General features: G+C 41.0%; 1 protein-coding gene across 2 annotated transcripts; it reads right to left on the reverse strand.

Moving 5' to 3' along the window:
* Nucleotides 1-1,089: 1,089 nt before the first annotated feature.
* On the reverse strand, nt 1,090-27,738 carry ube2j1 (ubiquitin-conjugating enzyme E2, J1). 2 transcript variants are annotated; one of them, XM_024291811.2, is made up of 8 exons: nt 27,396-27,733; nt 17,521-17,594; nt 16,863-16,994; nt 16,635-16,719; nt 9,784-9,889; nt 5,055-5,184; nt 4,846-4,977; nt 1,090-2,491 (listed from the first exon to the last, which is right to left on the reverse strand). In XM_024291811.2, the coding sequence occupies exons 1-8, from the start codon at nt 27,424-27,426 to the stop codon at nt 2,228-2,230; spliced, it is 954 nt and encodes a 317-aa protein (XP_024147579.1). In that variant the 5' UTR covers nt 27,427-27,733; the 3' UTR covers nt 1,090-2,227. The 2 variants fall into 2 exon arrangements, with proteins under 2 accessions (XP_024147579.1, XP_024147580.1); XM_024291812.2 differs by lacking the exon at nt 1,090-2,491 and adding an exon at nt 3,671-4,657 and having other exon boundaries at nt 27,396-27,738.

A 27,738-nucleotide genomic window follows, 5' to 3' on the forward strand; every position in this document is an offset into this window, starting at 1 on the left:
CTTCACTCCCATATCACTGCTGGAGCACAGAACAAATGTCATCCTCGTGGTACAGACGCTGTTAGCAGTGGACTGGCAGTGCAGCGGCTGAGATGTGGCGGTGGAATCGTTGCTCACACGCGGTACAAATTTTGGCCGCTGTTACACGCGTAAAGAATTTTTGAGTTGGACAAAAATTTGGGCCGCGGGTGACTGCATGTGGTACCAGCGGTACAGCCGTGCAGCCGGGCTGTTCCCCGGCCAGTGTGCGTTCGTACCACTGCTTACGGCGTCTTTAGCGGCTGAGCGTGGGAGGACGCGCTTACACATGATTAAGAAGAGGAGTGGCAGAAGAATGGACTCCAGCGTGTCTATTACTGCTATTCCACAAACATGCATAAAGTTAAACAATACTATATAAATAAAACTATATGATGGCAAGATGGCGCCAGAAACAATTTCTAGCCAGAAATGTAAATTTCCTAAACTTAAGGAAACTTTTAAATGTGAATAAACTGTAACTGTCTCTCAGTTTAGTGATCAAGATGAGCTTCAAATGAGAGAGAGAAGAAGGTTGAAAGGTTAAAATGTGGAGTTCCAGGCGAAGACTTCCTTCTGATGATTTTGGGCACAAAGATGTTTTTCTGCAGCAGCTTCGGCAGGGGGAGGGGCTTGTGGCTGTCTTTTCGAGCACCACATTCTTTCTCTGTGGCCAGATTCTCTTGCACCAAAGCAGGCTGGGTAGCATTTGGGTTTTACTTTGAGTTGTGCTGGTTTGTTCTTTCCCCTCTTACACTGCTGGGTTTTGTTATTTTAGTTTGGGGTTGGACCTTGGTAGTCTTAGTTTGCAGGCTTTGTTTGTTTGTTTTCTTTAGGTAGATTTTGGTTTGGCAGGGAACAGCTGACTCAGTCGACATGGCTGAGTCAGCAGTTTTATTTTATATTTGGCCGAGGTTCCGATTCCCTTTGGTTTGTTTGTCTTCTTGTTTGAACCAGAACACTAGTTACTTCATTTTTGTTCTATTTCTTGATGTTTGTACAAACATGTTCTACTGGGACAGAGATTCACTCGAGAACAAATATATGTTAAAAAGAGGGAAAACAGACACATTTCAACCTTTAAAGGACTTTATTAAACAATAAGACCCGATTATGAATGTCAACAACTCAAAGGAGGTTCTGTTTGACCCGACGGAGTTGTTCATCTGTGATGAAACCGATGAACACGAGAGGATGTCGGAGCAGCTGTTGAGTGACGAGCAAAGCTCCTTATCTTCTTCCTCCAAACCTGCCGCCTGTTTCCTGAACATTACTGAGAGGTGTGCAGCTCAGCAGCCGGTGCAGAGTCCACCGTCAGGAACGAACATCAAAGGCCACATAGGTGGAACCTCAGCGCCTCGTTCATGTCAACCGGAACTCTCTGATGTGGAAATGTGGAAGCTTTTCCTTCATGTCAGCCTGAAGGGGGCGCTATGGAGAGATGAATAACAACAGGGTGCTATTAAAACAAAAACGAAGAGTGAGAACTGCTGCTGCTGCTGCTGGTGATGATGATGATGATGATGATGATGATGAACCACCAAGTATGTTGTATTTCACTGTTGACGCATGAAATGGTCCAGAAATTCCAATCTGGGAGTTCTCTGCTGCTCGCTGGTTTGCAGCATGAAACCCCCCCTGCAGTGACACCCCTGCACGCTAACACGATCAGAGAGGCGGGCGGGCGGGCGCTCCGGCAGTGAGGAAGAGCTGCTGCTCGCTCCATTAAGGAGCCGCCCGCTGATTTAAAAGCTTCACACCATTTAAAACGAATGCATTCATTCTGAAGAAACTAAAACCAAAGCAGCGTGCTCACTCCAGTGATCCATGGAAAACGTTTGTTGGCCCCGTTCAAACCGGACACGAGTTCCACTCCTTTGGAGGATTCTCTGGTTGTGATTTCCCACAATTCTATGTTCCTGACATATTACAGTAGTAATTAAATAATGGGAACGAGTGCAGCCGGGGGGCGGACCGCGGTTACATGTGGGAGATGCTGAGCTGAATCACAAACAACAAAGCCTCCTGTTCTAGGGGGGGGGTAAAATTCACACTGATTAAAAGACACCCTGGAGGTGTTGTGATGAGCAACATGCCCCCCCTGCAGGAAGTTCCCTGTTGGCTGAGCAGCGAGGGCAAAAAGTCGGTTGCTGCCTCAGCTCTGCTTCCGCTTCAGTCTGAAACGTGGAGGGAGGGGAGGGGGTCGTGGTCACAACTCGTAGTTGAACTTGTACTCGTTGGCTAGGTAGATCCTGCGGAAGATGAGGGCCGCCAGAGCCAGCGTGAGCACCAGGATGAGGACGGCAGATCCGGCGTGGCTTTGGTCCGGAGGCTGGCGGAGCGCCGGGACAGACGGCGCCCTGCCGGCTGCCGCCTGGATGCCGTCTCTGGAGCCGGGCTGCTGTGGAGAGCGGCGCTGCCGGACAGATTCGATAGAGGGGGCGGGGGGCTGGGGGTCCTCTGGTTCCTCTGGCTGAAAAGACAACAAACAGACTCCAGTGACGTCCACCAATCACATTTTAACAATGACATCATGATGTCTATCATTAGGGCTGTGTTGATAAAATCAATTAATCAATTTGAATCGATTTAAGCTTAATAGATTAATAATAGATTCATAGAAACATAAATGGATTTAGCACGTAAAGCTAAAGTCAGCTAGCTTGATGCTAACACATAAAGGAATTTCCCATAGGACGGCTAATGCTAACGCTCAGTTGACCTGAACATACATTGCTGACTAAATGAAAATCTTAAAGCAACCATTTGTGGTCTAAAAAGTTTTTTTTCTTCATACTTTCTTCTTCTTCTGGAATAAGATGTAATGCTATAGCGTGATCTCCACCTAGTGGTCAAACTGAAACGTCCTCCAGGAGAAGCAGAACAATGTTTACATGTTAATGATCTGAACATTTTAGTTAGAACTTCTCCTTTAGAGAATCCATGTAACTCTGGATGATATTAACAATCTCATTATTTCACTGATACATTTACAGTATGTGAACTGGATCAGAATAATATCAATATATTCAAATCATGTAGGAGATTTATGTATTTCTAAACAAATGTGTATAAATGTGTGAACTCAAAATTGAATTTAGTTGATCAAAAAAGTTGAAGAAAATCTAATTCAAATCAAATTGTTTCTGGAAATTATAATCAATTCCCAGCCCCCTTTTATCACTCTGGGTCAGTTAGCGATACTTCTCCACAGGAGTGTCCAAACAGGAAGACAGGGATGGGCGTGTCCAATAAAAACGTTAGCAAACATTTTTGCCTTTTTAATCCAGAAGAAATTACAGACGGCAGAAACAATAATTCTAAGCAGCCTTCATGACTGACATATTTGATGTTTTTTCTGATCTTCCAGCCATTTGTAAATAGACTGCACTAACTACTGCCCCCTACTGGCCACCTGATATCACACTTTTGTTGTTAGTTTACAAACAACCCAGAATAAGACTTTTGTAAAACTTCCCCAATTGAGTTGGTTTTTAATCTTTTATTTGTTTGTTTTATAAATTATTTTTTTTCTTACTAAAAGTGTGGTTTCTGGAGTGCTTTTCTTCAGAGTGCAGAATAATTGAAACAGGATTAAAGGGCAGTTCTAATAGCATAGATAAATGATGATACATTTTGACAACATACGTTGTTTTTTTTTTGTTTTTTATTTAAAAAATGAACATTTATAATCCCAACATAGTCATTTCATGACTCTGATGCTGCTTTTAAACCAAACCCAATTTGTGCAGCAAATTTACTGCTTGACACCAAAAATGTGTTCACAAATCTGCATCTCCCCGCAGTGGGAGGAGCTACTGCCTAAAATTTTCAGCCTGTTCGCTACATTGAAGCATTGACCGTTTATCTCATTTACAATGCATGGAAGATGCAGATGATGTTGAGATCAGGTTTATTTATTTTAAACAAAACCATCAGTAATCCCGTCTCCATGTCTGGTTGATGAGATCATTCAGAGACTCTCAGAACGATGAGGTTCACCTCTACTGCAGGAGCTGCGTCTGAATGACAGTACTTCTGTCTCTGCGACCCGCAATAGTCAGAGGAGAGAAAATAAAAGTATCAAAATGATAGGATCTTGTTATTATCTCAATGGAAAAATGAAAAATATATTATGAGGTTCAGGAGAAGAACGACCATCTTTACATTTACTTAACATTGAAACTGGACACCTCTGGTGGACAAACCGCGTTCAGTGTGAACGCAGCTTTAAGCGAAGCATCGACAGTGGGGGGTTAACAGGAGGGGGTTAGGATCTGGAGAGGTGCTTCAGCCAGCTGGTGAGAGGTCAACGGGGACGTAAAGATCCCCCAGAACCTTAGCTCTATTAGTGTCAGACTGAAGAGAATTTTCACTTTTCATTCTACTTTTGTTGTAAATAAAATGTAACTTTTATTTAATTTATTTCTCAGTTGATCTAGACACCAGTGAGCGCCGCCCCGTCTCCAGGCTCCTCCTCCTCGCTCCAGCAGCAGATGGTTGCTCCTCCTCAGCTGATCCAAACGCAGAAGCAGTAATCTAAGTTGACCCTCGTCTCTGCTGCTTCAGTCTGTGTGTGAACAGCATCTGGCACCAAAATCAATCCTCTTAGGCAGCGGAGCTCCCACTGGAGGAGCTGCTGATGAGGGACAAACTCACTTCAAACCTCTAAATTGCGTCTGCTGTTAAAGACAGAGCTGATGTCCCACTGGTTGATTAAAATCAGGAACTAAAGCTGACAGATGACAAAATTGCCTTTGGCAACTCTAGGTTCAGAAGTCAGTATTCTACCAAAATAAAAGCTGCAGCCGTGAGCCGAACACCCACCTGTTCAGCCTGCGGCCTCTCAGCCGCTTCCTGGCCTTCAGGTGAGGATGTGTCCTGGTGGGGGAGCGCCGACTGCTCCTCGCCGCCTGCAGGTCCGCTCGCGCTCGCCTGAGGGGGCGAGCTGGATTCAGCCTGTAAGCGTGCACACATTCCTCAGTACTTCAGTAATATGGATGCAGAGGGGTGTAGAGGATGAGCTGCGTCTGAACCTTGAAGTTGATCTGCTGAGCCAGCTCTTGGGCCTTGTGGTCCTCGGCGCTGGGGTTGCTGTTGGCCGTCAGCGGGAGCAGAGCGCTGCGCATGGAGCAGCTGCAGCTTTCACAGCAGAAGTCCAGGGATCTGCCAGAGAACAGGTGGGACACAGTGAGCTCCTCCTACAGCTCCCCGTTTATCTCCCTGATGCAGACGCTGGGCCGCGTTAAGCATAAGTCGTATATTAACATCAGAGTCATTTTTCCCCGTCAGGAGAACCACCAATATTCCTGTGATAGATTTGCAGCTCTTCACTCCAGAGGAACCAGGCTGGTGCAGGTTTGCTGCTGTGATTAATGCCTTCACCTGCAGGGAAAGTGAGCCTATTAACACTGTCATACACTGCTGCTCCTCATGCACCCATCTGAGCCGGGGTTGACATTCTAAGCACAGGTTTATCCACGGCAGGGCTGGAGTAAACATCAGCAGGTCTGTGTGGATGTAACCGTCTGGAATGGAGTGTGACGACAGGCCTAATGAATTCACATCAGAGCGGCTGGTCTGAACACTTCATGAGGAAACATGTATGTGACCAGAGGTAGGAGGAAGGCTCTAGAATGAAGAAACAACTGTTTTGTGGGTCGTCTGACAGAGTAAATGCCGGTTTTTCTTCTTCCTGCTTCAGTGTGATTCAGTTCTTACTGACCCTGTGACTACCTGTGGAATTAAGGGACAGGCTAGTCTGCTTCAGTTTTGGTTTGCTTCAGAGATTCAACCGTGTGAAAGCAAACCAAATCTGTCAACAGATGTCAATTGTGTGAAAACAGCCGCAGTGACATTTCATTGTGTTGGCTCAGGTGGAGTACAAATGCTCCATCCCAGCCAGCAAGGCCGAGTCACCCCATATGGTTTAAGAGTGGCAGAAAATGTGGCCCCGATTGGGTTTGTCCACAGTGTCTGTGGTGGCTCCACCTGTGTTTGCCCACATTGTCTTAAGTGGACACTATATCGAGCTAGCAAGCTTTGGTGTAACAAGCTAGTGAGCACCACTGTATCGAGCTAACAAGCTCCACTTTATCAAGCTAGCAAGCTTCGGTGTGACAAGCTAGCGAGCTTCACTTCAATGAGCTACCCATCTCCACTGTATCAAGCTAGCGACCTTTGGTGTAGTGAGCTAGCAAGCTCCGCTGTCCATCGGGCGGCTGGCTAGCGTAGCGAGCCAACCCACTGACTGTCCACAGAAGCCAATGTGGGTAAACACAGAAACTGTTGACAAACTCATTCAGGACCCACATTTCCTGACTTTTAAAGCATATGGGCCCACTTGGCCTCGCTGGCTGGGCTGTCAGTGATTCGAGCTCAAAGATGAACATATGGCATAAATGTGTTTTTACATGATAAAAATCGTTCCAGTTAAAAAGATAAAACTCTGTTCTGCTGACTTTAACCTGTAAAGATCTTTCCAGTTTCACACATCTGTTAATACCAAACCACAGCAGGCAGGTGCCGTGTTCCCTCGCTGTATCACTTCACCTCTCGTGCTCTTGCTGTGATTTTTGTCAGTGTTTTTACCGAGCACTGTATTCTGATTGGCTGTTGAGCTCATCAATTTAAAGTGATATGTGTTCAGTTTGCCAGAGTTACGTTAATCTTCATCACAAACAGATCTTTGTTTGTATTCTATAAACCCAGACTTTTTTTTCTATGAAGGTTTGAACTTCGAGGCTCAGGAGAGAGCGGATGCCACGTGTACTCTACTCTACTCCGCGTCCAGTGTGACCCTAACGTTAAACATCTGTAGTCCTACTTCATGGATCTCACCCATCACGGTACATTTGTAGAACGTAACTCCCAGGACAAATGAGGGAACGCTGCGACTCTGAACAGCGTCCGCCAACAGAAATCGTTTCGTTCTTTGGTCACTCAGCAGAGCTGTCTCCACGTTTCTGTCCACTTTAACTTCCAGGTCATTTGTTCACTTAAAGCATCAACACAGCGTGTGACAGCCCCTCCCTGAGGTTCCTCACTAAAGCACCAACACTGGTGGAGTGGAAAAACACTGTTGACCCCTGGGGGGTTTGAGGGCTGAAGGTCTGCACCAGCGTGAGGAGATCATTCGGAGCAGAATCATGAGGTCCAGATCCTCCACATTAGTGATCATTCTTATCTACAAATGATCAAACTTTGTATTTATCTTTGTGTGTTGATATTTTGATTCATTATTAATGAATATCTAATTACTGGATCTATTCTTTACTAAGAATGTTTTTGCTCTTACAGGAACAGAAAATGTTATTATGAAAACGTCATTTCATAAAGTCAAACTAGTATTAGTAAAAAGAACATAAACAAATCCTGAAAAATCCTACGTCTTTAACTCTTGCAACTCTTATAAATTTGATGTTTTAGACTTGCAGTCTCAAAAAATTACAATGCTAGACCCGGAATGATCATTCCCATGAGTCAATGCAATCATTATACAAAAAGAGGCCCAACCAGGTATTGATTATGAGTGCATAAAACCAAATCCTGTTTTAGGAAATCTGACATTTGTGCAGAAAACATTCTTTTTTGGTCATTATTCCAATTTTCTGACAACTAAACTTTAGGTTTTAAATTATCTATAGAATGTATTAGTCAAAATGAAATTATTCAATTTAATTGCAATTAATCTATTCAAAAGTAATTTCACTTTTTATTTTGAATTCACATGAAAAATGTAATCTTTTTTTTTTTTTACAATTCTTTATTTTATACCTGTTTCACCAAACAATGAAAACTCAAAATATAATTTGTTTTTCCACAGAAAAATTTCTGCCTTTAAGAACATTAGGGTTACCTAAACATTTTTGTTCCTGGGTATCAGAGGCATTACGAAACATACCTACAGAAGAGTAGTTTATTCAATTTAAACAAAATGCGTTTTCTGCTCTTTTTTGTGCTTTTCATGACTATTTTGATCCTGTGTGATGTGCTATTTTTTAAGAACTACAAAAAGGCGAGGCACTAATGTCAAACCATTGATGGATTTGGCCTTATTTCACGAGAGATAGAGGAAAGGCATCTTCTATGGCTCGGTCCAGTGATAATAACACGTCTATGGTTCAAACCTCAATATTTGGATCAAAGTTTCATTGTGGTTTAAAATGTATATTTTTGTTTAAAGAACGAAAACAAAACTCTTAACTTTAATTAGCTAATAAGCAAGTAACAATGAAGATAAACCTTTCATATGGCTCATATGTACAAAGCCTGGTGTAATGTAATAAAACAATATTAAACATATTGAGATTAGCACTACACATGTTTGCAGTGTGGATGCAACACTTCCCTTTCCCCACAGATCGGTATGGGGTCAAATCAGGATCAGCTTAGAGTGAATGAAAAACAAGATTGAAAATGAGGAAAAAACACGTGAAAATTTTAGAGCAGTTTTAAACTCGAAAATACATATTGAAAACTTGAAGAAATTATTAACAAATTTGAAAAAAAAAAGTTAATTTGAAACTTGAATTAAAAAAAAATAAACCGTTGCAAATTAAAAACAATAATGATGTTTATTTGTATTTTCAACTTTTCTTTTTTTTCATTCTTTGCTTTCATTTCTTTGTTTTCAGTTTCTGAGTTTTCGCCTGTTGAGCTGATCCTAATTTCAGATGGGGGCGGGGCTTTGAGCTGATTGGCTACTGGTGTTTTCTGAGTTTTCGTAGCTTTTTCAGCAGCGAAAACTTAAAAACTCTGAATTGAAACTCAAAACAAAGAATATAAAAAAAAAGAATAAGAAACAAAGAAAAGGAAAAGTACAAATAAACATTTTTTGACTTGATATTCATTTTAGTTTTTTTAATTCAAGTTTCAAGTTTATTTATTTTTAATGTTCAATAATTATATCAAGTTTTGAATGTGTATTTTTCAAGTTTAAAACGGCTTTTAATTTTTTTTCCTTCAAATTTTCAATCTGTTTTTTCTTTCACTTTAAGATGATCCTGATTTTCCCCATAGATCAGTGTGTAACAAACTGGAATCCCTTCTGTACCACTCTTGATTGTTTGATTTTGTTGGTATTTAAAGGGTCAAACTAAAGACTTGTTATAGCAGAAAGACTCAATAAAACAACTGCAGTTAAAAAAAAAAACATTTCAAAGGAATTCTGTGGTCCAAATAAAATCATCTCCACTGTGAGTTCCAGGGTCTTCAGAAAACAAAACAAAACCGTTTTTTTTTACCTTTAAGAGCTCCACCGGTTACATCCCAGACCAGCCAACATCAGAATCTGTAAAACTGACTTTCTAACTAGACGATCAGTAACTCAGGATAAGAGCTGACCTAGTTATGGAGGAAATGCTTTTAATAAAGAGATAAGTGGCTATGTGTGAATAGCATGTCTGCATGTGTTAATGAAACAGTGAGCGGATCAAGACCCTCATTTCATCTGATAATAGAACGCAATTCTTTTCATCTCCAATGTGGTGTGAAATGAAAATCAGCAAGCCCGCTCATGAAGCTCGGGGGGCCGGCGCCGCCTCCCTCCTTGTTAGGAGGCGAGGCGTCCTTCAGGACTCAGGTGTTGATGACAAACACATGCAGGAGTGCAGCAGGACCACAGTTATCAGCATCCTCACTAAAATTGCAGCAATTTCCCGTCTGGGATGAGGAAATGATGACCGACAGATGGCAACTCCTCCACGCTCGTGTCAGTCTGCGTGCACGCGCAACACGAGAAAATCTTGAGAAATCAAATCTTACTTTTTGGCAAGAGCCTTTCTTTCTTCTGGAGTATAATCAAGAGATCCTATTGCCCCCTCTCCTTTGGTCGGCATGAATCCGATTATTGCTATCAGGGCGGTCCGGACTGGAAGAAACAAACAACACAAAAGGAGAAATATAAGAACAGGGAAGGGCAAAACCAATCGCACATGTTTGCTACGCATGTTACATAAGGCTTTGTTTCCTAAACCCTCATGAGGACATCCACAACGCATCTGGACTCACAGTCACCAGCTGGCACAAGACACGCCGCACAATATGGTCGGGGTGTGCTGTTTGTGTGGGCCAGCCGTGTTTGGTCTGAGCTCCGGTTAATCCTGCAGAACCCGGCTGTATTATGTGACTGTAGCTGATCCATTTACATACTCCAAAGCTCAATCGTTCAATAAGACGATCACGGCTGATCGTTTTCTCCTGGTGCAGTCAGATCAGACTCTGACGGTTAGTCCTTCCTAACAACAGGAACCAAAGTGAAGAAAAAAACAGACGGCACTCTGGTTCTGAACTTTCTGTTAACGGTGAACAGGTGAAAAGAAAAGCATGAAGTAGTGAGTTTTTTGTGTGACCAGGGGTGAAAGTAGATTTTTGGTTATGCCGGTACAATGACCCCCACTGTGGCATTTTTGACAGCCAAGCGTCCAGTTCTTGGTAAAGATCCCTTCATGATGTTCTTTTGTCCAGATTAATCTGGAAAAATCACCAGTTCTAGATGGTTCTGGTGTCTCAGTGGTATTTTCCAGGCAACTCTCATCTCTCCTTTTCTCTTCTTCATCATCTTCATCTTCATCCTCACTTTGGATCTTCCTCTTAAACATATGATTCATTTTCTCTGCATGTTCTTTTATTTATGTTTTTTTTTAATCATTTGCTGCTTTATTTCACCATTTACTTTATATATCTTAAACTAAATTTATACTGAATTTATTTTGACTAATTACCGCAGCGCCGTATGCAAATTGGTTCCAGACGCATTTGTAGACGCTGCACCAGACACAAACAGGCACCAGAAGCGGTACCAGACCTAGCACCAGATGTGGTACCGGACGCGAACCGGGGCCCAGATGTTGCACCAGACGCGGTACCGGACGCAACCAGTACCAGAGATCGTACAGGAGACAACCAGTACCAAACAGTACCAGACATGGTACCAGACGCGGTACCGGACGCAACCAGTACCAGACATGGTACCAGACGCGGTACGGGATGCAACTAGTACCAGACACAGTACCACACGTGGTACTGGATGCAACCAGAACAAGATATGGTAGCAGCTGCAGTACCAGACCGAGCCCTGGACACGGTACCAGACGTGGTACCGGATGCAACCAGTACCAGACTTGGTACCAGACGCAGTACCAGAGGCGGTACCAGATGCAACCAATACCAGACGTGGTACAAAACGCGGTGCCGGACGCAACCAGTACAAAACACGGTACCAGACACAGTACAAGAGACGGTACCAGATGCGGTACCAGACGCAGTACCAGAGGCGGTACCGGATGCAACCAACACCAGACGTGGTACAAAACACGGTACCAGACACAGTACAAGAGACGGTACCAGATGCGGTACCAGACCGAGCACCGGACCCAGTACCAGATGTGGTACCAGAAGCAAACAGTACCAGACGTAGTACAAAACGAGGTACCGGATGCAACCAGTACAAAACACGGTACCAGACACAATACAAGAGACAGTACCAGATGCGGTACCAGACGCAACCAGTACCAAAGGCTGTACCAGACACGGTAACAGACGCAACAAGTACCAGAAACGATACTGGACATGTACCAGAACCGGGTTAGGGTACCAGTGCGTCCTGGCACTGGACCGGGTCCGGCTAATGGCCCGGAGATTGGGGACCTGTGACCTAATGGGAATAGCCAGAATATCAAAAACCGATAAGTTGGGGACTCCTAAAACATCAAAGTGACGTGAGTGATCCCAAACGCCAACATGAGACGACCCGGGAACAATGTGTTGTTATGGAAGCAAGAGAGCGCAGACCAGGAGAGAGAGATCCAGAGGTTTGAATCAACCGGCTGATGCGCCTCTGAAAACAATGCAAACATCCAAATGAAGCACTGCCTGCTCTCAGCTTCAGTTTCAGTTTTCAGTTTTCTTCCGTAAGAGCGACCGCGGCTTCTGTCATGTGTTCTACAATGAAAGCTGCCACACAGCTGATCTCTACAGCCGGAGTGGCGTTCCCCCTCCAATTCTTTTACAGTGGAAAACGGTGATTAAAAAAAAAAATGCAGAGTTTACATTTCAAATTATTTTATATTGAAAATATATTCAAGATATTTCATAGCCTTTTGCTTTTTTTTTTATTATTTTTGATAGGGGACGATCAGTGAATTCGTCATGTGACAAAAGAGGGGCGGGGCATGCGAATTTGTCGCGTCAATCGCGTTCGGTGTGATGCACCTTTAGAGAGATGGTTGTGCAAAGTTTTGATAAACAAATGCGTTTCCTAAAAGCACACATGGTCGGTGTAACTTCACAATGACTGTCCATTTTATCAGGTATATCTCTAGTATAGGTTGGACCTCCTTTAGCCTTCAGAACCGTCTTAATCCTTGGTGTCATAGATTCAACATTCCTCTGAGAGTTTGGTCCATATTGACATGACAGCATCACACAGACGCTGCAAGTTTGTTGGCTGATCATCCATGTACCTCCCAAAGGTTCCATTGGGTCTTGGTGACTGTGGAGGTCATTAGTGTTCATAGAAGTCATTGTCAAGTTCTAGAAACCAGTCTGAGAGGATTCCAGCTTCATGACATGGAGCTCAGAGATAGATTCTTTTATTTTTACATAAAAGTTTCATTTGGAGAATAGAATCGAGTTTACCCTCAGTCGTTTTCAGAAACGTCATTGACGGCATTAAGCCGATGTGGTGTCATCTAAAGGTCATGAAGAGCACAGGTGTTCATTTAAGATCTTTACGCTTTCCCTTTTGTACAGAGATTTCTGTTGTTTCCCAGAGTCTCTTGACCTTCTGCAGATGGTGACATTTACAAAACCCTCACAATCTGATGTTGAGGAACTTTCGCTAAAGTGATGTTAATCACAGCAGAATTCTTCTATAGTTCCCTGCTTCTTCTAGGGCGACCACGATTAGATGATTAATCAATGATTAATCGACTATTGAAATTGTTGATTAGTTGACAACTAATTTAACTACTGAAATAGTCGACTACTAGTTTAAAAGTCAATTAGTCGTTTTTTTAATTTATGTTTTACTTTATCTCAGCACCACAAAATACTCTTTTCTTAAATTTGAGTCAGTTGAGACCAAAACTATCTGTTTTGAAAAATAGTTCCTTTGTCTCAGATGTCGACTTCATTTGATTTAAGTCTTGTGATGCTAGAAACTGATGAAGTAAAGAAGCTGCATGATTTAGTAAAGTTCAGGGCTGGCCCTGGGCATAGGCGAGCTAGGTAGCCGCCTAGGGTGCCATCTGCTGGAGGGACGCCAAATTGCAATGATTTTTTTTTTTACATTTTAACACACGCATTGTTTAAAATGTTAATAAATGTAATAGTTAAAACTATAAATAAAATAACTCACAAATTTGACAATAATTATGTCTGGTGCTACGTAGTGTTATGTGTTAGTGCGTCTTTAAAACTTTAAGGGCAAAAACAACAGTAAAAACAAGCCCTCAGAGACGACTTTATGGTCAAAATAGAAATGAAGAGGAGAGAAAAACAGACTCAAAGCAGACATTTGTCTGTTTTATTTACATTCAATGGCTTGGATATTCAACACCCCCCACCATTTTGGGAAAAGTGTTAAAAAATTAAGTGATTATTATTCAATTCTTGAGAATTAAAATTAAATAAATACTTATTTTAACATATTCCTGGCAGCAACAGTGTTTCTTCTTTAAGTGCAGTGATATTTGTGGTGGTCGCCAGGGCCGGCGCTGAAAGGTTTAATAAACTATTGCCTTAATTGTTCTTTTTTTTTGGCTAGCTTAAAACCAATGATGGTTAAAATGTGTTTTACCTCCAGTTTACTCATGACCCGATTAGTCGACTAATTGGTAAGATTATCTGTGATTAGTCAACCATTAAAACAATAGTTTGTGGCAACACTAGCTCCTTCAGACCAGCAGCAAACAGCAGAATTCAACAATTCAGTGCTTAAAAATGCATCATTTATTCGCTCTTAAATGAAGAATTGGTTATTTTTTATCTGAAAATTCTTCCAGTGTCCTATCTTTTTCAGATTTCAGGAATTCAATGATTGAAATTTTTTTCGAGCCAGTAAACAGTTATTGCAATCATTCAGCAAAAGTAGAAGTTGAGTGTGAAATGGATGAATAAAAAATGATATTTTTTTGCTCTTAGTGTTTGGAGCATTTACTTTGAAAATTAAAAAAACTGAAGAGTCTCCTCCATTCGTGTTGATATGAAAGTGAGAGCCGAGCAGAAACACTTTGAGGAGAGTATGCGTGTTTTCAGTAAACAAAACTAAAAAACCAGAAATGTCTCGAACATAAAAGAGTCAATCTGACATCAGAGAGAATGCTTAAACTGGTTAAGCACTTTTTATTAAACACGCAGGCGAAACGGGCAGCGAGCGGCGGCCCACAGGGGCGATCGTAACCCGGGAATGGGCCTGTGCAGTAATTGCACGCCGTGCCTCCTGTGGTCACTCCAAACCAGATCAGACACGACCGGAGCGCGGCGCACAATGAACCCAGCAGGGGAAAGCAAATCTCCGAGGCGCGGCCGGCCATGTGACCGCTGCTGTGTTGGTGAGAGGAGGTTTGAAGCAACCTTTGTCTTTGATTTGCTTCTGTTATTGATTTAAACCTGTTTTGGGTGATGATGAGCGAGCCGCAGAGGAAAAGCGCTTTGAGGAAGATGCACCGTCTCCCACTGAGCTCGCTTTGATTCCAGCCTCATGCTGAGAAGTAACATGAAAGCAGAACTCAGAAAAAGTACAGAATGTCATTGAAAAACCAAAATGAGTTCTTGGTTAAAATAATCCATCAGTTTTGACTCTTTCAGGACTGGATTCTTGAGAAGAACTAATTAAATGGAGGCACAGTTCATGTGGTTCCTAAAAAAAACACCACCAACATTTCCTGTAGAAAGATCTCACATCAAAGCATCAGTGCAGCTCAAAGGAACGTCTGTCTTTCTGAAAGTTAAAAAATTTATCAAGACTATGAAATATAGCTGAACAAATAACTTTTTTCTGCCATGTTTGATTTGAACTCATCTGTAGGATTTTACTGACATTATTTTAACAACTTCACGAATGAAAACGGAACCACGCTGGTGCTGGAAGCAGGACCTTCATGGAGTTATGTCTGTTTAGGGGAAATTCAGGAATACAAGAAGTTCAGGAAGTTCTCACCAGTGAGAGGTTAGGATCCTGTGAATCCAGGGGGAACCAGAATGAGAAACACTGAAGCAATTGCTTCCAGAGTGACAGATCCCCACAAAATTTTTACTTTTCAATACAATGTCAGACAAATTATATAGACCCTTAACACAGTGACGTCAGACAAAATGGTGACCGGGCTGAACATGCTAATAGTGACTTCCAGTGTTTGGATTTAGAACGGCAAAGCTGACAGTTGAACACTGTTTAACACAATTTTACATAAATAATAAAAGGTATCCTTATCAATTTTAACAGAATAATGCACAATATTTATTCATGAATGTCCTGCTGAACTGTATTTTCATTTGCTGTCTTAGATCGTTCACAAATCTAAATACAAATGTGAATAATCTTCAATATTTGAGGTTTTATTGAAAATATCAACCTTTCATTTGAGCAGATATTATTCTAACAGGTTATATTTTGATTGATGTTATTCTCACATGTTTTAAGTGCAATCAGCACCAAAACTGATAGAAATTCATGTTGGACACATGTAATAGGAGCAGCTAAGATGTAGACTGCCCAAGGATAAATGTAGTTGTTGTAATCAGGGTGTTTGTTGTTTTTTGGGGTATTTTAAGGGGTAACTGTAAAAATAGGAATATTTTTTTGACAGTCTCAAATGATTTTGATCCTTGTTTACCTTTATTATCCTGCAGGTTAAGATACGGTTATGATCAACAACAAAGAGGAGCTACGTCAGAAAATAACAACAGTTATTAGTTTTTCTTTATTGAAATTGTCTGACTTTATCTCTGTTTTTAGTGATTTTGTGAACACAGAAATGTAATCAACTTTAACTGGACAGAAAAGATCTTCTGCAGATCTACGTCTCATCCCCGTCATGGAAAGCTAACGTTAGCATTAGCATCAATTAGAAGAAGAAAATCTGAATTCATAATCAAACCAGCAACATTCAATGAAGTTCCTGTAACCTTCATCTAACTTTAACCGGGTTGTAGAGAGAAATAATCTATATCACTCAGTGTGTCAGGATGACAGTCGCTTCCCCGGTGTTTCTGTGTCTCTGTGACTGAGTTTGAAGTCTGTCCCGCATTAACCCGAGAGAGGGAAAATAGGGGATTTTTTTATATTATAATTCCTCTCGTGCTCGCCCCGTCAGCGGTCTTATGTAGGCCCGCCCACTATCGGAGGAAAGGCAGAAGGATTGTCTAGAACTTCAACGTACTGAACAGAGTAGAAGTGACATGTCCAAAGACAAATAGACCTTCACTGAAACTTAGAACTGAAATGAGAAACTTTTTGCAGCAGCTTCTTTCAGTCTTGAATTTCAGAGCCCAGCTCTACTCATGACATCTGACCCTTTCAGGTTTTTCTTTTTTTAATCCAAGTCTGATTTCCAGTATCATAGAAATTGCTTCCATTCCTAGATAAACCTGCCCCCCCCTCAGTTACTTACTGCTCCATGAAGGCTGCCATGTCTCAGGGTGGTGGCCAGAGATGCTCAGACAAATCTTCTTTCCAACCTCAAATCTTCCATTTGGCTGAAAGGAGGAAGAAGACACAGCAGCTGGTGGTGATGGTTTCAGCAGAGAGGAAAGACTGAAGCAGCAAACGTTACGGCAAGCAGAGCGGCTCAAGATAAAACGGATTCAGCAGCACAAACTAATGGGAGATGCAGTCGTACTGTGAGGAGGATGATGCTGGGGGGCTTCATGGGATACTCTGGAGGGAGGATGATCCTGCCGTGGTAAACCCCCCCATCAAAGTCTGAATCCGGGGGCCCGCGTACAGAGAAGTGCCATTCAAACAGGTTGTCCTGCAGACAGAGGGATGGTGAAGCGTGAATGCGAGCGGCAGAAGAGATTTCAGTGATGTGACAGCAGAGACACCGCAGCCTCGCAGTGACAGGATGCTGCTGCGTTTATGAGCAGCAAAACCTGCTCATGAAAGGAAACACACAAACACGTTGTTTTCTATGTTTATGTCTATGTATTTCTGTCCATATTTCAGCTCAGCTCTGAACCGTCTTCTTGCTCCTTCAAACCTCTCACTCTTTTAAAAGTGAGAAATCACACCCAAACTAATGCGAAACAGGAACCGTCTGTGTGGTTTTAGATAGAAATAATGAGTTACCATGTACAAAATATACAAAAGTCGTTTTTTCTATATTTTTAACTGAAACTTTTCTCTGGTATTCAGCTTGGATTTATTTGTTTCACCACTATAATTCTCTACAAATGCTCTAACAAAGAATATTGGAAAGAATTAGCAAAGGTTCAATCCCAACAGTTTCCACACATCCAGGTGAAGTTTGTGGAGGTGAGAGGACGAGGGGAACTCACCTCCAGAGGTTGGGCGTGGTAGTGCTCTGTGGGGTCCCTCAGCTCAGCCGCCTCCTTCATCAGCCTCTTCACTGCTGCTCAAGAAAAAAAAAAATAACAGACACGGGAAGCAGGAAAGTTAACCAGACTGCCAGCACAAAGAGAACTGAGATCACAGGAACAAAATCCCCTTCTCATCAGCAGTACCGAGGCTCATTTGGACAGGTGAAGCATATCAACACGCCTTCACTGGTATAGCAATCTGAATTATAAACTTCTTTGTAATGCTTATTCTTTCTGTTGTGTCCAGAAAATCCTTCCATCCTCTGAACGTGTGTGGGCTTTTCTTAGGGATGTAACGATTCTTCGTGAATCAGTAAAAAAAACGATTCAAACTCGTCAACATGTTCATCGATGCAGAAAATAAAAAAAAACAGTTTGTCTCAACCTGTGCTTCAGTTTAGAAATGCAGAGCAGATGACATTTCTCCATGCAGGCTCTCTGTGAGGGCGTGCATACCTGTGTGTGCGCCTGTGAGTGTGTATGCACGCCTGTGAGTGTGTGCGCACCTGTGTGTGCGCCTGTGAGAGCGTGTGTGTTGCAGACTGGCTACATGTTCTTCATCTGCTCTCCCCTCCTGGGAAATTCTCACAGCTCCTTCAGATTTAAAAGTTTTACATAATTTAGTCCCTCCAGGATTTTCCGAATTATTAACGTGGATCTAAGCAAACCTGAGATTTGTTGTTCACCCAGCAACTTTATATTTTCATTGCAACTTTGATCAATCTACTGTGACAACAGTCACGAGTGACGATGCAGCTTCACGACTGTTTCCATTCTGGGGAGCCGTGCTCTTTTTTATTAACTCTCTTTAGCTCTCCGTCTCTTTTTCTCTGCAGGTTGTGCGTGAGCTGCCATCTGTGCTGAGTGCGCGTGCAGCGGCTGGGTGGGGGGTTGCGCTGAGCACAACAAGAACCGAGTATAAATGGATTTGTGATCATTTCAGTATTTTGCATAATTGTTTATTTGTATTGAATCCTTTCTGTTAGTAGGAAAACAGAAAGTTTGATGTAACTGGAAAAAGGAAAAATTCTTGACCTTAAAATACCTTTAATTAATTTTGTTGAGGAAAAAACAAATAGGAAAATAATTGAAATTGTGACTTTAAAACTGTAAATCAAATCATGGCTTGACCTTATCGTTACACATTCTAGTTTTTCTACAACTGTTCCCTCATTTTGCTGTTCCTGCAAAAACTCAAAGGCTCACAGTTTGTAAAAAGATCCAGGAATTAGTGAGACAGTAAGTGCCCGTCTTCTGCAGCCAGTCTCAATGTAAAGACAAAGATGGCTTCAGGACCCTCAAACCCCCATTTGAAGGTTCCTGCTGGTCTCCGCCTGCAGCTTACTGCTGTCTCCATCTAAAAAAAGACTCCTCTTTACGCTGAGATGGCTCCACAAGTCCAGCCAGTTATGACGGTTATTCAGGGAGGGTGGGGGGCTCACAGCCTGGATAAAGACGCGAGGACACCCTCTCGATGTTGTGATGATTCAGCAGCGGCAGCCAATCAGTCCACATTAGAGTCTGCAGAGGATGGCGCTCGGGGTTAAACGGCCCATCATCCCGAACAGGAGGTCATGAGTCATAACCACGGGTGCTGATGTCATCGCCTCTGCGCTCATCTGGTTCAATAATCACAAGCAGCCTGCCATTAGAACTCTGCCGCTCACAGCAGAGGTTTTCACCAACGCTGATTGAAAGTGAGCACAGAATTCTGCACTGATGAGCTGGAAGTAGAAACTTACAAGTAAACACACTCAAGAGGAGGCTTCCCCCAGACGGGAAAAGAAACCTGACAGTCCTGGACATATATGGAGGTTAGGGATGTCACGATTCAGTCAAGCCACAATTCGATTTGATTCACAAAGCACATAACTCCCCGGCCAGCACGGCCAGGTGGCCCCATATTGTTTAAAAGTGGCAGAAAATGTGGCCCCAAATGGGTTTGTCCACAGTTTCTGTGGTGTCCCCACCATTGACTGTATATAAAATAACTGGACAGAGCAAGCCCCCCTACTTCCGTGTTCCATATAGGAAGTACCACTGGGTTGCAAAAAGGCCAAAGTCCCATTGACTTACATTGAGAAACAGACAGTTATTTCTCAGTCATTTTATATGTCAGAATAATCATTAAGCTTTCTGCTTAACTTCTTTTTTCTAATCTTATTTTTTTAAAGATTTTTTTCCATTATCACAAGTTATTAGAGTTATAAATTGACCAATCAGATGGCTCAATAAGCGTTTGTGGGTCTGACGTCGAACGTCTGGGGGGTTTGATTGACAGATGACGGGTAGCCAATGGGAGCAGACTTCATCAATGGGTCCGTGAAGACCTTTTAACACCTACTTTACAATTCAACAATGTACCAATCATTGTCCTACTGTTGTTTTCCTCAATGGAATGTACCGATGCAGCAGTTTAAAACAACAAGAGGAGCATGCTGTCGACATTTTTAGATGAGGATTTACTCTGTAGAAATAGATTTCACTCTGAGGTTATGTGCTTTGGACTTTTTTGTTTGTTTAACGTTCGTTTTTCTTTATTTCACTGTTTTGATTGTAGCTTATAAATTCTAAGTTACATATATGCGCATAAAATCACCAACCAAAGTTTCATCTTCGCCGCACTTTTCCAGCTTCAGCCTGAATTAGATGCAGCCGTCTGAGGAGCACGAGACAAACTTGAAAGGACCTGGTGGTATTTTCAAACAGAAAAAAGATCCAGCTGTTCACTTGTTAGGATGGTTATTTATTTTAAATACCGCTGAATGCACTTCTCACGTGCATCTGATCAGACTGTAACCTGGCAGCGCATGTGAAGTGACAAGCTGCTGCGGTGCGCACGAGGGGGGGGCCGCACGCCGTTCTGCAGCGGCGTCACCCAAATGCTCCTTTTGTCTCGACGAAAAGAAATAAATGTAAGTAAATCTAAAAGGACCGCTGACAGAATCAAATGTTGGAATGGTTCTCCCTCAAAGGCTTCAACAATGACTTGTACAATTCTCCGATGTTATTAAAGTAGAAGCTGTTTACATCCGCTGTCTCGTGGTCGAGGCGTGGAAAGAGGCGGAGACTCACAATAAACTCACTCCAGATTGGTGACAGTACTTCCTATAGATTCATGACTCAGCAATGACTCACAGAGACTCAGACCAATCGCTGAAGATCGGTTCAGACGTTTGCAAAATGGCGATATCCGTTTCAGGAAGTGACGGTGAAAGCGGCGGCCTACTTTCGCGAGGAGTGGAGGTAATGCATTTCCAATGGGGGACCTCATGGCTCAAGAAGTCCAGTATTTTTACAGTCAATGGTTCCCACCTGTGTCAAGCTTGATGCTGCTGCCTAACTGGGTCCCTGTGCCCCTCAAGTACAGGGTTGTGTCAGGAAGGGCATCCGGCGTAAAAACTCTGCCAAATCACTGATGAGAAACAGTGGGTGCTGTTACGCTGTGGCGACCCCGAAAGGGATAAGCCGAAGGTGAACTACATACATTAAAAACACAAATTTAGAGAACATTTCTATAGAATTTCTGACAGTAAATTAAACTTTTTTTGCTTACTTTGACATGTTAAAAATCTAAGCAGAAATGACTAAACTTAAATAACTAATCTATTATGTATTCAATCGCTAGGTTTTTTTTCCCATTAAAGTTAAACAGCCACAATGAAAGGATAAAAGAGCCAGAGCCACAAGTTGCTGACCCCTGATCTAAACCACATGTCAAAGTCAGGCCCGGTGGCCGGATCCGGTTCCAACCACTTTAATTTTATTGTTTTTAATGGCCTGATATTATCTTGGGCTTTTTTTAATTGAATAATTTTGGCAAAATATACTTTTATGGAGAGCAAATTATTCAAAGTTATGGAAGGTTTAAGTTGATTTATTCAAGAATAATATTCCTGCCTGTTTTTATTCATTATTATGTTAAAAAGTTACGTTTTTAAAGTTTTAAAAATTGGCATTCAGTTAGCTTTTTGGACTGTTTTGACATTTACTAAGAATTTTTAGGCTATTTTGGAGTTTAGCTAATGTTTTAGCTACATGTTAGCTGTTTTCACTAACCTAATTTTTTTTTTTTCGTTTTTTTATGCTACTTTGGCATTTAGCTACCATTTTAGCTGGTTACAGCTTCAGCATTTTGAGCTATTAGCTTCAGTGTTTTCAGCTATTAGCTTTAGCGTTTTCATCTATCAATTTCAGCATCTTCAGTGGCCAAATTCAGCTTACAGCATTCACACTAGCGTTATTGCAGGCAATTCCATACATTTAGTTCATAATTATGTTAAAAAGTTAGTTTTTAAATTAAAAAAAATAGTTTAAGAGTGTTCAATAAATGATTATCCTGTTCGCGACCTAAGGTGTGTTTTGGATTTTGGTCCATCGTGTGTTTGAGTTTGACACCTCTGCTCTGATTTAATCCAGACTCTTTCGGATTGTAAAGCACAGAAATATTCTAACAGACACATAAAAACAGTCTCCTCATTTGTTTTTTGTGAACACGTCTTGGTCCATCTCAAAGAGGTCGAGGAAAAGTACACACACACACACACACACGTGCCTGCAGCCTGAGCTGAGTCGCAAAGGTCAGGTGACCGACCCCAGGCGATGGGGTCATAATCCCAAAACGCCAAATCATCTTACGTAACACATTCTGAGTGTCTGCCACAGGGAATGATTCACAGCAGGTCCAGAGGGGGGAGTGGATACTATTGTGTAATAGTGGGCAAGTAGTGTGTGTGGGTGGGTGTGTGGGTGTGTAATCTGACCACTTTGAACTGCCCTCCTCTTTCTAGAGCTTTGAAGGTGAAAGAAAAAAACCCCTGAGGTTTGTGCACTTCAGCACACACAAACACAGAACTGATTCTGACCCAGAAGCGCGTCAGGAAAGACACTTCAGCACACGAGGAGGAACGACCGAGCAGAGAAGGCTCCATTTCCCATTCAGCAGTGACCTCTGCTGTTTTTCTCCTCCTTTAAACATGAAAGCTCGAAGGTCTGAGGTTCTTTTTTGATTCCCTTACAGGTGACACATCCATCCAGCTCCAAAACTCTTCTGACACGCCAGCATCAATGTTTCATCCCCCTGTCTCACTTTGAAGTCAAAGGAAACTTTGAGGTTGACAGAAATCTCATTTGAGCTCAAGCGTGTGCAAATATCTCCATCAACAGCGATCCTGATCCATTCAAGGGATTTTTTTTCAGTCAAATTTATTTAAAAAAATTTAGCTGGAGGAAATTTCAGGAAAATCTCAATTAAAAATGAACGATTCAACCACAAAGGAACAGTAAGTGGTTAATAAACAGGGCTGGGTATCAAATATAATTTCCAGAAACAATTAAATTCCATTCACAGGAGCCTGAATTGACTCGATTCAGGTGTTTTTTTTATTCTTCAATTCAATTTTGAGTTTAGGCAGTTTATCTGGTAGATCCAGTTCACATACTGTAAATGAATCAGGAAAATAATGAGATTGTTAATAATAATAAATAATAATACATTTTTAATTGATTCATTTTTAAATATGTTCTAAGTTAATGGGAATGTGTTTAACTATCAGAAAAAAGACATTTTCCCATCTCAGGCATCTCCATGAATATTATAGTAAAAAAAAAGTGTTTATTAAAAATGTAATATTTCAGAAGTATTCATATGTTCCCTTTTCCAATTAAATAATTTCAAGTTAAAAATTCCTCTTTAACTTTTTTTTTCCTCTGTAAAATCCTAAAATGATTTCAACTGAAATTCCCTGTGGTCATTTTTATGAAAAAGTAATTTATTGGAAGATTTACCATTCAAATTACAGATTTTAAGGTTATTCTCATAGTTAAAAAAAAAAGTCAACAAACAATTATTGATCTAAACCACACATGTCAAAGTCAAGGCCCGGGAACTGGATCCGGCCCTCGAGGTAATTCTATCCGGCCGTCCAGATCATTTTATTTTATTGTTATTAACAGCCTGATGTTATCTTGCGCTAAACTCTAACTTGTATCATTTTGACAGAATATATTTATATGAAGAGCAAAATATTAAAAGTCATTTAAGATTTTTGGACAATTTTGGCATTTAGTAAGATTTTTAAAGCTATTTTGGAGCTTAGCTAATATATTTTTTGGGTAATTTAGGCTTTTCTTTCTAAGCTTTTAAGGCTATTTTGGAGTTAAGCTAATAATTAAATGCTAGCTGTCTTGGCTAATTTGACTGTAACTGACTGTTGGTTTATGGTTTTTAGTGTTTTTTTTTTGCTGATTTCAGTGATTGATTGATTTATTTCTATTTTTATGTATTTATGCTAATGAATATGTTTTAACAAAGTTCTGCATGTCTGAGCATGTACATGTGCTGCTGTTTGGTCTGCAAAGGAATTTCCCAAGGGATAAATAAAGTTATTCAAATTGAATTGAATAATTTAAGCTTTTTTTTGTTATTAGGAAATTTTGAAGTTTAGCTATTTTTTTAGCTACATGCTAGCTGTTTTTGCTAACCTAAGTTTTTTTGTGGCTAGCTATCAGCTTAAGTGTTTTTAGCTTTCAACATCAGTGTCGTCACCTTTTAACTTTAGCATTTTCAACTATTAGCTTCAGCATTTTTAGCTATTAGCTTCACTAATTACAGCAATCAGCTTCAGCGGTTTCAGCTATCAATTTCAGCTTTTTTAGCCATCAGCACTAGCATCTTTAGCAGCAGAATTCAGCTTACAGCATTCAGACTAGCATTATTGCAGGAAATGCTATATATCTAGCTCAGAATTATGTTAAAAAATTACAGTTTTAAAGTTTTAAAATGTAGTTTTAGAGTGCTAGAAACATTTTTATCCTGTTCGGCCCGCGACCTAAGGTGTGTTTTGGATTTTGGCCCGATGTGTGATTGAGTTTGACACCCCTGATTTAGACGTTGATCAGGGACAAAAGTAAAATTATTTAAATTAATAACTTAATATTGATTTTAAAACAAAAAATCATTGCTACTAAAAGAGTATAAAAAGAGCTTTAAAGTAATATAAAGAATTACTGACTTTTATTATCATATAGTTTTTGGTATTTGCTAAGCAAACTTTCATTCAGGTCATGGGGGACATGACAAAATAAGTATAATGAACAAAAATTATTATTTCTAATTAGAACTATTTAATTAGTTCCAATTAATTTCTTTTTTTAAGTGTTAACATTTACATTTCAGTGTTTATTAAGCTATTTAGATATATAGGTTGATGACCAATTATATTAAATACAACTTGAAGGAGGAGAGGGACACAGAATGTGCCGTTTTCATGGAATGACTCTAATGCAGAAGCTGTGAAACCATGAGGGCCTTCAGTTCACACACAGCTGCAACCAGATACGATCAGGCTTCCTGAGAGCAACTGAAAGTGAGATTACCAGAGACGCTGAACAAACGCCACGTACCGCCACAGTGTTTGTCCTCCTGCCTGTTGCCTGAAGGCCAGGTGGAAACATAAGCTCCCACAGGAGCAGAAACATTTGACTAGAGCTGCTGGAGTGGAAAAAACTAATCTGACTTTCAGGTTAGTTTAAAACGAACGCATGAACAAATTCCCATAAATTCATGCAATCAACTGTAAATATAAAAATAACAAGACGTGGATTCATTATAGTGGAATATGATGTAACAGTCAAAGGGAACATAGTTATATTAGTTATGTTTTTGTCAAAATTGTTTATGCAACTCCGGAAATGTCAATCCTGAAAAGGTTGTTTGTTTTTTTTGTTCAGTCCATGTGTTTAAAGAGCTCTTCTTAATCACATCTTTTACTGACCCAGAGGAGTTGACAGATGAATGTGCAAACAGATCAAAGGCTCAAAGGAAAGCAGAAATTTGAAACAAGAGTCAAAATAAATGTATTTATAAATACATAAATGCTATTTTCTGAATCTGTAAGCAACAACAATTAATTAGAGTCTAAGGGCTTGTTTCAAGATGCAAGTTTAGAGGTTCAGTTCAAACCTGAACTCTGAGTTCTCTGACTCAAAGTTCGCAAACTCCGAGTTTTTGGTTTCAGAACAGCTGAAAAGAGTTTATTCAATCAACTTTGAGTTGTTGGACTCAGAATTAGGTGCGAGCATCACGACCATAAAAAGCCCCGATCAATAGAGCAAAGACGGCACAATTCACCATGGCAACAGGAACAAACACCTTTAGGGCTTCATACTTCACGGTGACAGAAATTCATGAGTTCCTACAAGCAGTTGCCGACTACGAGCACATTTTCATCAAGAAGATCAACACAGCTGCGGCGGTAAAACAGAGAGAAAATATCTGCAGAGTTAATGCGTACGTATACATTTGAATCCTTTCAATTCAGAATAAGAACTAAATATTGTCAAGAAGATCATTTTGTCCCTTTTTAAGTGAGGCACGGTTTTGATCTGTCAACAATTGAACAAGTAATCTCTGTAATCGTCGCATGAATAACCGGTTTTCGCACACACTGATCACTGATTTTATTTGTATAACAAAATGTCGATGACCGGGACGCGAACCCCCAACCTCTGCCACGCTGACAACCGCACTAACGTTTGATATCTCCTGCAGCAATGGTAGATGATTTGACAGGGATCTCTGTGTTTGAGGTTTAAAGATTTCCATTGTTAAGGGTTTAAAAAGAGGAAAAGAAAACTCTATCATATTAAGGAAAACTATATCGCTCAAATAAAAATGAATTGGGAAACAGCAGTCAATCAACTCGTGTCCTCAAAATCCTCTCCTGACATAAATAACAAACATTCCCTCTGGATTAATCAGCCTCCTTGTCAACATGATCCTCTATGAATGGACATTTTGGTTTCTACATGGAAATGTGACGTCTCTAACGTGAATGTTCTCAAAACGTTAATGAGGAAGTTCTATTAGAAAATCCTTCACTTTAAGAAGGGGCGGAGACCGCAGAGAACTCTAAGTTTCCTGAGGGAAACCTGCTCCAGACCAGGTTACGTTCACAGATTTAGTTTCCATAGTGATGAACTATGAGTTCAGCTTAACCCGCTTCATGAAACAGGTTTGGTTTAAACCACTTTCACGGGTTTAAGTTACCTCCGTTTCTGAAACCGGGAACTCAGTTTTCCTCAACTTAGAGTTCACAAACTCAGAGTTTTAACAAAACCTGCTTCTTGAAACGGGCCCCAGGGGTCTGCAACCTTCAACACTTACAGAACCATTTGGGTCCATTTTTCACAGACCAAAACCCAGCAGGAGCCACAAAAACTGGCTTAATCCTTTAGGAAAATAAGACACGGATTCGTATTTGTGTCAATGTTATTTATGATTAATTTAAAAAAAAACTTTTCATTCATGAATAAAACAAATGTATAATAGAAAAGAAAAATGTACCCTTGTTTTATTCAAAATATGAAAGAGATTATAACTTTTGACAGAGGTGCACATGATTTCCTTTCAAAATAAATGACACCTTGTGTCACATAGAATGATCTCAATGCTGCCAGTGTAGTAGCAGGAAGTGTAATGTAAGCAGTGATTACAAAATAAAGTTTATTTTACAATTTGTGGTAGATCTCTGCCAAAAATACACAACTCAAAGAATAAATCAGAGCTATTTAAATGGTCTTCTCGACCCAAAAGGCGCACTTAAACATTGTTCAAAAAGATCAAGTCTGTTTTATAATCTAAAACGCCATAATTCTGGTTGTGCTTTCTGGCTTCCAATAGTTAATAGTAAAGTGTGCATTTACACCAATAGCTCGTTTGAATCTGCCGGTGGTCAAGAAAGCCTTGGATTTGACTGAAGGAGTAACTGAAAGTGTAACTGTGGAGGAACCATGCCAGTATATGGCGGGCATCGTTAAAAGGCTAAACTTACCGGGGCTCTTCAGGTTGTATTTGCTCTCCATGTTGTCAGAAAACCGCTTGAATTATCGCAGCTACGTCGTTAGCTAGCTCAGCAGCAGCGGAGCTTCGTTAGCTAGTCTCTTCTGAGAGGCGGCGCGGCCGGAACAGTTTCACCCGAGCTTCCCCCGGCCTTCCCGCAGCTCCAGCTCGTAGCGGACAGGCAGGAAATTCGGTTCTGGTCTTAACGGGAACGCGGGGGGAGTTTTCACTGAAGTTATTGGAGGTTTCGCTTTCCAAACACTGTGGTCTGGTCGGTATTAGTGTGACGTCACTTACGGAACGTAAACAGGAAGTCACATGATACGGCGCAGATG

The sequence above is a fragment of the Oryzias melastigma genome, linkage group LG24, assembly GCF_002922805.2.
Source record: "Oryzias melastigma strain HK-1 linkage group LG24, ASM292280v2, whole genome shotgun sequence".
NCBI classification, from domain to species: domain Eukaryota; kingdom Metazoa; phylum Chordata; class Actinopteri; order Beloniformes; family Adrianichthyidae; genus Oryzias; species Oryzias melastigma.